We start from the raw sequence: 13,015 nt of genomic DNA, 5'->3' as shown, positions 1-13,015 counted from the left end.
ATACGAAAACCTAGGGATTTTTGAGAAACACAAAACCAAAATTATTTTGGATTTAAAAACTAACTTTGCCGATCAACTCATTATATGGTCGAAAAACAAAATCGAAGCCCTGAAAAAAGAACAAAAACTTGCCATCCCCGTAAAGAAGGCTACATGGCTGGTGAATAGAGTCGACAAGGAAACAATAGATTTGCCTGACTAAGCTTCAGAGGTCTTGTCACTCGGCGGTAGGTTTGCCTACAATTGGTCCAAATATCGGATCACTGTGGACGAGATACTCTTTGGAGTGGAGAAAAGGATGAATAAGGTGGAAAATGTGGAAAATGACCAAACCAGCAACAATGTTGACAAGGTCATTCAACAGCCGCAGCAGCAACAGCAACTAACGCTACATGATGCTGAGGTTGCTGTTTCTGTGGCTGCTTCTGGGACTGATCTAAGATTGGTTAAGTGTAACTATAACGAAACTTGCAGTTATAACCAAAGTTATGAAAATGAGCAAAAACAACTAGAAAAGCGTAATAACGAGCTCAGACCCGAAATAACTAAGGTTATTGAAACACATATGATCGGTCGCAGCGGCAGCGATGGCGGCAGAAGCGACCGTAAAAACGATCCTTACGACATCCACATAAAGATTGGGGTCACTAAGAGATTTTTAGTGAACAATCCAGAGTTGATGGTCTTGCAGGCCGACAAAGGGAATAGAACTATTATACTGCACCTGGCAGAATATTATGAGAAAATGATAAACCTGCTGAGTGACACAAATACTTATGAAAAACTGGAATCAGACCCGACACTCAAAATACAAAATGAGCTCTACGAGTTGATAAGCAATTGGCACAAACAGAAGTTTATCAGCAAGCGACAGGTAAACAACTTGGCGTGTAAGAACGGCACAGCGCCACGAATATATGGACTACCTAAAATCCACAAGCCTGATTGCCCTTTGAGGCCTGTCACTCCCTTTTGTGGATCACTTCTCGCGAGTTTGGCAAAGTGTCTTGCAACTGTAATCCAAAAAATTACGTGCAAGGCATCAACACACGTTAAGAACTCGTGGGATGTGGTTGAAAAATTGCGTGAAATATCGATCCCAGACGATTACACTATTTTGTCGCTGGATGTTAAATCGATGTTCACCAATATTTCCAGCAGAAGGGCTGTGGTCGGTACCATGAAGAGATGGGATCGGATTGCAGACGACCTACGTGCCAATGGCATGGAAATCCCACGGGCCAGCTTCGAAAGGGCGATACTTTCGTGCATAAACAACTCGTATTGCCAATTTAAGGGTGTATTTTACAAACAGATACAGGGTACACCTATGGGCTCTCCCATATATTGCGCGATCGCCTATGTGGTGATGGAGGATTTCGAAAATGAAATCATCTCCAGTCTTTCATACACATTGGTTTTCTCTCTGAGATTTGACGACGATTATTTGATATGTTTGCCCAAGGATCAGGTGATCGAACTTCTCTACAGATTCAACGGTCACGATGACGAGAGTCTCCTTAAATTCATTTTGGAGGAATCGTATTCCGAACGTGAAATAGCCTTCCTAGATGTCATGGTGACTGTTGAGGATGGAGGGAAGGTGGTGACAAACTGGTACAGAAAAGAGTACTGGTCGGGCAGCTATATCAATTATTTGTCTAGTTAAAACATGGCCCATAAGATCAGCGTGGTTTACTCACTGGTGGATCATGCCATTAAACAGCGTCCATTGGAATTTGATGAAAGTCAGAACTCAAATCAAAAACAGAAAAAAATGTTGCTTTCCCTAAGTGATCGATGACGTCATCAATTAAGCGCAAGGGATTTGCGTCTTGATCCGTCTTTTCATTTACTTTTCTAAAATAAATGACAAAGATCCATTTATTTTTACCGGACGCATCGATTTTCTTTGGTACAACCCATGTCGGTGAATTGTAGGGTGAATATGAATTTCAAATTATTATTTTTGAAGCAATTCGTGATTTAATGTTTATTATTTTATTGTCTTTTAGGATAATTTTGTGTGATGTCAAGTTTGTGCATGGAACTGGGTCTCTTGGTCTTCAATGTGTTGAAAGCTTATATTTTCAAACAGTAATTTTAACCTCTTTATCAATTCATCTTGTGTGATTTATTGGATTCGTTGTTTGGATTGTTTTGATGTTACATACTTGATTTCGATGTCTGATGTATTTATTGTTAAAGGTTTTTTTTCGATTGAAATCGGGATTTTAATTTCATAATTTCGAATTGTAAAAATTAATTCAAGAATGTAAGCGCTATCTTCAATTACTGCATGCCCATCTTTCCCATTACAGTCCAGCGTAACAAGCATTACGTAATGTTTGGAGATATGAATTCCATCGCTATGAAGGGGATAAACTTTTTTATCCAATTTCAACGTTGTCTTTATTAAGCTGCAGTCGTAAGCATGTAGAAAAGGGATTCCAATAATTCCATCCCCAGGTAATGGAAACTCATTAGGGACGATGTATCAAATATGGTCCTCATTCTGGTATTTAAATTTGGCTCGCTTTTGAACTTCATGCTTATCATTTCCCATAAAAAATTCTTTTTTGCATATTTCTGTTGGATATTTTGGATGAGACATTTCATCTTTTATCAAATTTATTGAGGCTCCACTGACGACCAGTAATTGGCTTGTTCCTCTTGTTTCGTATATGCTAACTGATATGGAATAGTCTTCCTGATACAGCTGAAACTCAATCTCGGCTGAATTCATTTCTGAGTCTTGTTTTTGTGTCATTGTGTCGCCGTTGTCTGGACTTCCCTGAATCATTCTCACTTGTGGAGGTCGTGTATTTGACTGGCCGTGGGGAAAATTTCGGTTCTTGTTAAATTTTTTTTTAAACATTGATTTTCTTTATGACCAATTCCATTGCAATAACGACACTTTATTTGACTTTTTTGTGACAGGGGCGTATTGTGAGTTGAGGCAGTGGGTTTTTGGTAATTGACAGGTTTTTGTAATGGGCTCTGTTTTTGGATAGATGTTGAAGACCGTTGTTTATTTTGTTGTTTTTATAGAACCAAATTTCTGCTTCTAATGCATCTTGTTGTGCTCTGTTTATAGTGATCGGTCTCAAAGGTCGAACTTGAGTGCCAATTTTATTATTCAAATTCAATATATATTTTCTAATTGCTGATTTTTCTTCGATTTCTAGTGCTGTGCTACGAGACATTTCTGAAGTGTGTTCTGACTGTATTGCATATGTCAGTTCATTTTGGCCTTTAAAAGTTCAACTGAGCCAACAAGTCCTAGATTTTGTCTGAGAGCTTTGTAGAAGTCACCGTAATCATTTATTGGTATGAAACGAATGGCTCTTTTGGCATTATCTAATATTTTTCGGTAATTATGTAACCTAAAAGTAATTTCTTCTGAGAGCATCGAGAGTTGGCCCTTTCTATTGATTTAATGAAATCTTCGGTTCGGTTATCGTCTTTTCCCCGTAGACGTTCAATGGTTCGAATTATGTATTTGGCGGGTGACAAAATTTTATTTTCATTTCTGCTGACTTGACTTAACTCAAACCGTCGCATTTGTTGAGATGGCAATCGTAGGTGTCTGATTTCCATCTCCAATGCCTTGGGTGCAATATGTCGCTGGCGATGTCGTTGATTTGCATCCAGGGGAATTCCTTCCGTCTTTTTCAGAGTCTTACTGCACTGCTTAGCACGCTCTAGGACTTGCCGTATATTTGACGAGCCCAATTTTTTTTTAGTTTTCGGTAGAGTCAAATAGAGTCGAATAGTCGAGTTTTCGAATAGGAGTCATATTTTTCGGCAGTCAATCAAAGCCATTGATAGGAGGTGCTTATGGGCCTTTTTCGGGAGGACTATAGTGCGTCCTAACACCAGCCACTGCGGAATGGTCGTTTTCGATTTTAAGTATGAGGTGAACATGCGGGCCAGAGGTTGGTGTCAAGAAGTAAACTTCCACTAGAAGTTCTTTCTCAGATGTTCCTTCTCACATGTTATAAGGTTGTCGCAAAACTCCTTGAAGTGGACAATATTATCAGTATCTTCTTTCACCTCCAGTGTTTTCGGAATCTTGTATACCTCTTTCCAAAAAGTCTCCACCTCGTTGGGCTTAGGTGGATATTTGGCAGAAATAGGGGAAGCGCTGAAGAGGCGCGATGGATCAGCAATAAACTGTTGCTTCTCCCTAATCCATTTGCTTGGGCCAACTTTCAAACCATTTCCGTGAATTGTGTACCAAATGTTATGTAGTCAATCACACACTGCACACGGGACGCATTCTGCCTTGCCCATCCAATCTTTTCGTTCAGTTGATGCTTGCGTTTTTTTGTCCTTTGATCCATCGCCAGTTTTAGCCTTCGATTTTAATCAACAAAAGCTCTCGCAGCACCATAAACTGAGTAATTGATGGTGCACAGATGTGAATATTTCGAGATATCTTTACGAAGGGAGGCATCCATTTCAGCCCGATCTAGGGCCTTAGGAGGAACCTGTATGTAATGTTCTTTCTTGTCCTGAAATCACTATCATCTTTCAGAAGGTATGCACTGACTGATGCGAAACGTGCTGAAGTTTTAGGTGTTTATGGCACTCTCGTGGTTCTGGCGATGGGCACTGTTTGCCGACCCATTGTCGGGTGCTCTGTGCTTTCGATCGTTTTGAAGTACATTTGCCACTTTTTGGTGGTTTGATAGTGTCATTTTTATACCTACGAGCAGCTAGGGAAAGGATTATTCCGTCCTTGTAGAGCCCTGCATACAAGGAGAAAGCTGCTTACTCTGAAAGGTCAGCCGGTATCCCAGAGTCACCGTTTAAGACAACTTTTCCAGATGCCGTTGAGCATTCGGTACGGTTGTTACGCCTCCGCTTATGGGATATTCTTTAGGTACAATCCATTGACAACTGTCCGCGACTGCTTAATAGTTATTGTAACTATATTCAGCAGAAGCTTTTGGTACAGGGACCCTCTATCCGCAACCCGAGTCCTAGGGCATCAATTTTCGGAAAGGCTATGGATTGATTATCGGAAAGCTTTCGATTCGACATCCATAGACTTATCATCTGTCTTTTGGAAATCTTAAAGGTTCATCCTAAAAACAGAGAGCAACTGCATTTAGCTCTAGGGATTGTTAAATGATATACTAAGGAAATTGGAATGGAATTTGAGTTATACAAATGCGCCAAGGTTTATTTGAAGCGAGGAAAACTTAATGGCATCCCTGAAGATCCTGAGCTCGTTGATAGAAGCGCCTTACGACACCTTTGCGCTGGAGAGACTTATACATACCTGGGCGTGCCGCAGAGCCGCAATCAGGATGTGACCTCTATAAAGGATACTCTCCGAAGCAGATACAAACGTCTCATCCAAAAGATTTGGTCTTCCGAACTGTCGGCGAAGAACAAAGTATCTGCAACGAACATGCTTGCCGTCTCGGTACTACTCTATTCATTTGGAGTAATTCCATGGACGAAGAACGAGCTCAGATCTCTTCATATCGGGACAAGAAAGGTTATGCACATGAACAAAAGCATGCATCTTAAGTCTTCCGTTCCGCCACTGTACATCTCACGCCGTCAAGGGGGTCGCGGAATATTGAGTCTTGAATGTCTTCACAACAGGATTATTCTGGGTACAGCACATAGAGTTGCAAATGGAAGAGACCCTCTTCTTAAAATGGGCAGGAATCACGAAGAAGTGGGCAAAGGAGCGTTTCTGTACAAAGCAGCGGAGGAGGCTGCTGAAACACTCGGACTTGACTTCAGTATTAGGGGTGAGCAAAATGCATCAAATCTTATCTATCTCGAGTACTCACTCCTGAAAGCCCGGAATAAGAAAGCACAAGAGAAAAACTTCCATGAACAGCTCCTCGATAAGAGGATGCACGGTATCTTCCACAGAAATGTGAGCTAACGTTTGCTTTCCTTAAATCGCCCGGATTGAAGTCTGGTACGGAGGGTTTCATTTTTGCATGCCAAGACGGTGTCATTTCCACCTTAACAGATCTTCGCCACATTTTGAACAAAGATATTCCCGATGATAGCTGCAGGGCGTGCCATGCACACCCCGAGCATTTAGCTCACATACTATCTAGTTGTCCAACTCACGCGGGAACGACCTACATTCAAAGGCACAATGCGGCACTAAGAGTGCTTTATTACCATCTCTGTCACTCCTATGGCATTAACCTTAATATCGCTCCTCTAAATGCTCCTAGGAAAATTGAGTCAATTGTCGAGAATGGGAAGTGCCGCATATACTGGAACTTGATAATCTCGACAATTGTTTCAGTTGTTCACTCGAGGCCTGACATGGTTCTTTTTGACTTTGAGAAGCGAACCATGTTCGTTATCGAATTTTCGGCACCAGCTGACAAAAACATCATAACCAAGGAGAATGAAAAGAAAGAGAGGTATCGAGACCTTATAAGGGAGTTGCAACGATTGTACCCGGAATATTCTGTTAAATTGATCGTCCTAATCATTGGTGCACTTGGAGGTGCCAAGCTTTCACTTGCTAATGGCCTAAAAAGCATCCCTGCGTGTCAACAATATGCTAGAACACTTGCGGGACAAATGCAGAAGGCGGTAGTCCTTGGGTCGTTCCGTGTTCTTATGGTGCACGAGGCTTTTGCTGGATCGTCGTATTGATTTCTTTACAGACTGTAACCACCTATCTCACGGTCGTGAGACGTGGTTATGGCTGAAATTTTACCGCCATTTCTCTGGAAGCAGGTGCAATTTTCCAGATTAGCACCCGCTCCCGGCGAAATTCTGCGGTTGTCCTTATGACAAATTTTTTGTTATATATATATATATATATACATAAAAGATTCTTAAAATTTTTCTTTCCGCTGTAATTGAAAAGTCACCAACTATTAATGCCATGCTGAACTTCGAGTGATTTTAAGATGTCTTTTATGTAGGCCTATATATTGTCGAAATAATTCCCCCGTTAGCTTATTCCACGTGCTTCATAAAAGTGGCTATTGTAAAATATCGTCACAGTTGTTGAATACCGTATTTTTCCAGTACGAATAGCGGCATCTGGAAGAAAGGCAACTTGAATTGAAATTTTGGTGAAAATCACTCATGTCAAAAGAATGCTTTTCGACACAAATATAATTTCTTCTTAGATTTACAGTTAAGAAGATTTTCCTTTGTCTCCAAAAAAATATTTTTGTAGCAGAAACGTTCTTTTTTCGTTTAACTCCACCTGGTCTGACAACTAAATAATTCCATGTATGTGACAAATATTTGCACGTGGATTAAAATAAAACAGGCGAGAGGATGATGCTCCTATTTCAGGTCAAATTTTTCTCTGATTGATAGGCTACATTTTTTTAGTACTTCAGTACATGTAGACACTCTCTATAGAAATATTGGGAAAGTTTGACAAAACTAATTGATACTTTTCTTTTAATGCAATTCAATTGGCATAAGAGAGTTATACAATAGTTAAATCTTCTCTTTTCTTTTAGTTTAATGAAGTTAAGGAAAATAGCAAGAAAAGAAACTGTGATGATAAATATTTCCCGGTAGTTCCTTTCCAGTTGGAAAATTCTGTAGTCCGCCGGAGTTATCCACCGACACAGTACTGCGACGGCTGACTCCACGATCGCGGCAGTACTATGCTAACACTGTAAATATTTAAAAAATATCAAAAATACTTTGAAAAATATGGTTAAACCTGTTTTTGCTATCAGTCCATCAGTTTTCAATTACACTCTTTGGAACATGTCATTTTTTTAAATTATATGAAAAGAAAGCAAATTTTCTCGTAAATTTCAAATAAACTTTATGGGATATTTAAATAGTGTCATTATATTAAAGTATTGAAATCGAAATCGGATTTTAATTTTTTCTTCCGGAATCTTTTACTCCCTTTTGTCATACTTAACCTAGATGCCTTTATAATTTCACATTCTATATTTCTCTTTTCATTTTTCACAATTCATTGCTTTTATTGCTCAATTCGCATTATATTTGTATATTTACTTTAATAAAGGTCAACAATAAGACGTGAATTTGTCAACAAAGTCAAAGACAAGTGGAAAATTTGAAGTAAAACATAAAATGTATAAAATAGTTTTTTTTCAAATCCATTCTTCTTGAAAGCTGTAAAATATATTTACGTCCATTTATTTTTAAATGAAAAATATCTTTAAGCCCTGTAAGCATGTTTATATTAAAATCAGTGACTTGATACTAAGCATAAATTAAAAAATTTATACACAAAATATGTGGAATCAATTAATATTAATTTTTGTAATAACTTTTTTCTCATTTTGTTATATTCTTGCAGTACTGGGTGTTAAAATTAACTATATTATAAAGTATTAGTCATCGATGAAAAACTCCTTTTACAATATGTTTAGGACAGAAAAACAAAGTAAAGGAAGTAGTGGTAAGTTAAATTTTTGATGTCAAGTTTGCAGAAGTTAAGCCCAAAGTAAATACAGTTTGCTATAATACCATGATAGCCCCTTTATACGGTACTTATTACGTCTGTTACTAAAAATAGAACAAACTCAAGATTGATGTTAGCAGATTTAATAAAGCACATTACATTTTAAAATCAAAATCAAAACATGAAACTTATTTTCAAGTTTATCTGTTTCGAGTAAAAAATGGCTGTTTTTTTTTGCATCGTGACAAAAATACCGATACACGAGCATAATAATGAGCATGCTCGAGGATTATCCGCTCTTCTTCCAACTCAAGTGACGATAGTATTCAGTGCTTCATTTCCACTGGCGTCCTTGATGCACTATATGCGAATTCGTACAAAAACGAGATTTCAAATGGATAGGTTTCGATAAGCACGTCTTTTTCTTTGGGGGGTGGGGGGGCTGATTACATTTCGAGGAGCTTTTATGACGTCCTGATTCATACTTCAAATAGTTTTAGATACTGATTTAATCAAAACATAAACAAAAATCGAAATATTATACAAGGTGGACATTCTGGGGCTGACCAAAATGTGTGCAACTCCGCATACACCCCCATAAGAAGAGCATTAGCGTGAAAGTCGAGTTGCATACTTTTTGGTAAGCCCCAGCGCGTACATTCTGTATGTGTAGGGGACTGTGCGTTCATTTGCGTTATTTAAAATATGAACTAACTGCAGCAATAATACAAACAAACCAAAAACATTTTTTTGTCACATATCAAATACACATTAGTCGCACATAGAAACCTCGTAGGAACCTTTTGAATTTCCAGCAGTAAGCAAGGGGAAGTCCTCTTCATCTTCTCTTAGGAAATACACCTCTTAGGTTCTATAGGTTCTATTTTTCTTTGTTTAAATAAATATGAAAATAAAATTTCCTTGAATTCAAAAGGGATACAGCGTTATAAGCAACAGAAAAACGTGTACTGTATTATGTGCACGACCCCAAAGCAGCTAGAGTTCACGTTTTCTATATGGTCGCTATCAACAGAGCCGCTACCCTAATCCATAAGTAGCGCTACCCTTAGCCTGTTTATAGCTGAGATTCATTCGTACCTCTCCTAATAGAGCCGCGCGATAAGTACGCCTTGTCAGCATCACGGAGCATTATTATAGAGCGGCCCTATCGAGAATAGTTGAAACTAATTTCGCTACCTGTCGCGAGTGGAGGGGGCAGGGCTGCCCCTCATTAACATTTTCCCTAACCGTCCTAACCGCCGTATTTTGCCAAAAATGTGCAGCTCGATTTTCAGTAACTTTGATTTTTTCAGTGTATTATGGTAGATAGTCAGTTCGCAAAAAAACTATCGGAACCTTTCAGTAAACGGTTTACCAGATTTTATGTAGTCAATCACACACTGAATACGGGCCGCATTCTGTTTTGCCCATCCAATCTTATTGTTCAGTGATTCGATGCATATTTTGGTTTATTGATCTATCTTTGATTTTAGCTTTCAAACTGAATCAGCCAAAACTCTCGCCCTACCGTAAACTGAAAAATTGATGGTACAAAGGTCTCACTCGTCTGAGATATTTTGACGAAGAGAGGCGTCAATTGAGGGGCCCGAAACAAAAAGGGCACATAAACTCATTTCACCAGCTAAGTATTGTCAAGCTCGAACGAACATAGCCCCGATACTTAGCCAATAATTAGACAAAACTTAGAAATATTTAAAATATATACAAACACTGACCATCTGAAGAAAATGTGCCAACATTTTCATAAGCGTTGCTAAATAATTGAATTTTGAAACAATGTATCTTTAAAGTTCTAGTTTTGATAAACAAATGGAGTGATAAAACAAAATCAAAAAGCACAGTTTTTCATTAATAAAATATCATAATTATGGTAGTATTATTTATTGTAATTGAACTAAATATTAACATAAATCAATAGACAGAAATAAAAAATACTAATAGTTATGTAAGAATTTAATAAAAAAATAACATTATTCATTTTATACAAGTAATTATTGAATAACTAATTAGAGTGAATATTTCTATTTCTTGTGATAGCGCAATTTAGGACTTATTAGCAAACGAGTGAGCGACCGAACGAAAGCGAAAGTACAAACGAAAGAGACAGCATGAGGACGCAAACGCATATTAGTCTACTTAACTTTTACCTTACCACCATTTACAATTTTTACGCTTCTAATCCAAGCTACTTCCGTTTCCTTTTTCTTTCACTTTTTTATATCTCCATTTATCTTTTTCCACGTGCATTCTTTCATTCTCTCTCATTCGCTCCTCTAGCACCCTCCAACTCCTTCATCCATTCTTCTCCTAATCCATCTTTCCCTAAAATCATAACCATATTTTCTTGCCAGCTTCCTTTATCTTCCATTCTCTTACATCCTTCCCATACATGTTCCCATGTTTTCTCCTCCCATTCACATATTCTACACTTTCTGTTCTCTTCTTTTTCCCAGTACATCCCCTCCCTTACCTCGTTTCCTAATCTACATCTTGCCATTCTGGTCCACCTTCTCTCTGCCCATCCCTTTTCTAAATACTTTAGCACCTCTTCCTTTTTTATCATCTTATACCATTTATTGTATTTTGATACCCCAATCGCCATCCCATCTTTCTACTAATTGTCTTTCCCTCTCCCTTTTTTCCAATTCTTCATAGTTTACTCCAGTCCCGTCTATTATTTCTCTATCATTAAAGAACTCCCTCCTTTCTTCTTTCCATCTCGTTAATTCGATCGCCCTTTTTCTCCTCTCTTTTACCTCCAACAAACACTTTCTCATCAACTCCCCTACCTTGCCCTCCCTTAGCTTCGTCTCAAATTTCCATGCCCTCTTTCCCGCTCAAATACTTAACTTATCCCTTTGCGCTTCTTCTCTCACCATATATCCTGGCATCCTCCAGTCTGCCCCTAGTATCCATCTTATATACCTTTCTTGTAAACTCCCAATATCTTTCCTTTCTTTCCATCCCCATATCTCTGCTCCATAACCTAATACCAGCCATACCGGCGTATTAAATAACGACATTCTCCTTCTCCATTTTTTTAACCTCCTTTTTCATATTCCCCATATCTGTTTCATTACCCCTGTTGCTTTTTTTTATCCTTTCTCTTATATGAGCTGTATGATCTCGATTTGTTTGCAAGATATATACCAAATATTTATACTCTTTGACTTCTTCTAACTTTATTCCTTTCCATCTCCTTGTCCATTCTTTCTTCCTTCCACGTCCTATTCTAAATCTCATCATCTTTGTCTTTTCGGCATTCACATTCAGCTTTTTCCCATCTAAGTATTTTTCTAATCCTGTAATTAAGCTCGCCATCTCTTCTTCATCCTCTGCCATCAACACTATGTCGTCTACGTATGCCAGTGTATATATCTTTTCCTTCCCTATCCTAACTCCTCCCCAACCCTTTCTCCTCATTTCTTCTTCCAAGACTGATATTAATAAATTAAATAAAAGTGGGCTCAGAGAACATCCTTGTCTCATACCTCTCACCAACCAGAAACTATCTCCTATTTGCTCTTCTACCTTTACCCTGCTTTTTGTCTCTCGAAAAATTTCTGATACTCTCTTTATTAATCCATCTCATATCCCCTTTTTTATCATAACTTTTTATATTTCTTCTTGGTCTAATGAGTCAAACGACGCCTTTAAGTCCACGAACAATGCTATTATTGTGCCCCTTTTTCCCTTTTAATTCTTTTATTTACTAGATAGCTCAGAACATATATGTTGTCCATTACCCCCATTCCTTTTCTAAGCCCTGTGTGATTCAGTGACTCGATCTTTTTTTCTTCAACTTCTATCTTCAATCTGTCCGACAAAATAGTTACATATACTTTATACAGTGTTGGCATCAACGTCACCCCCTTATAATCTTTAACCTCCTCTCCCTTGCCTTTCTCTACTATTGGTATAACTACTCCTTCTTTCCATAACTCTGGCCACCCCTCTCCTCTCCATACTCTATTACACATTATCCATGCCTATTCTTCTAGTTCCTCCCCTCCATATTTCCATACTTCATTTGGAATGTCATCTATACCAAGTGCCTTTCCATCCTTCATAATTCCTAAAAGCTTAACTATTTCTTCCTTTGAAATATCCTCTTCCTCATCTCTTTCTCTACCATATTTTCCTCCTTTTATAACTTTTCTCTCTACTCCTCCTAGCAAGTCCAAAAAATATTTCTTTCATTCTATCATTTCAATATCTTGGTTTACTTTTTTTCTTCTTTATCATTCTCTATTTACTACCTTCCATACCTCATCAGCTGTCCTAGCTTTCTCCGCCTCTTCCTTAAACCTTTTATTCTCTTCCTCTTTCTTTTGATAACACAACTCAGTATACTCTTTCTTTTTTTCCCTATATTCTTCCCCATTACTTTTTTCTTTTCTCCACTTACTTAATTCCTTTCTGACCACCTTTTTTCTCTATGCAGTCCTCATCCCACCACTTCTATTCCCCCCTTTACTAACTTCATTTTTTTTGTGCACTCTAATCCTATTTTTATTTCTCCTATCATTTTTCCCATCTACTCGTCCACATTGACCTCTCCCATTTTGGTATTTCTTATTTTTT

The 13,015-nt window shown here is 38.1% G+C and overlaps 1 protein-coding gene across 1 annotated transcript; it reads left to right on the top strand.

The window, feature by feature from the left end:
• The first annotated feature begins 298 nt into the window (after positions 1-298).
• On the top strand, positions 299-1,669 carry LOC117178827. Its single transcript, XM_033370326.1, has one exon. The coding sequence runs from the start codon at positions 299-301 to the stop codon at positions 1,667-1,669; it is 1,371 nt and encodes a 456-aa protein (XP_033226217.1).
• The last annotated feature ends 11,346 nt before the right edge of the window (positions 1,670-13,015 follow it).

This window comes from Belonocnema kinseyi, chromosome 1 (assembly GCF_010883055.1).
Source record: "Belonocnema kinseyi isolate 2016_QV_RU_SX_M_011 chromosome 1, B_treatae_v1, whole genome shotgun sequence".
NCBI lineage: Eukaryota > Metazoa > Arthropoda > Insecta > Hymenoptera > Cynipidae > Belonocnema > Belonocnema kinseyi.
The sequence above is the reverse complement of the archived record's forward strand: the minus strand, read 5'-3'. Positions and strand labels throughout refer to the sequence as shown.

Coding starts and splice junctions, on each gene's coding strand:
- LOC117178827 (XM_033370326.1), top strand. CDS start 299: ATGAATAAGGTGGAAAATGTGGAAAATGACCAAACCAGCAACAATGTT.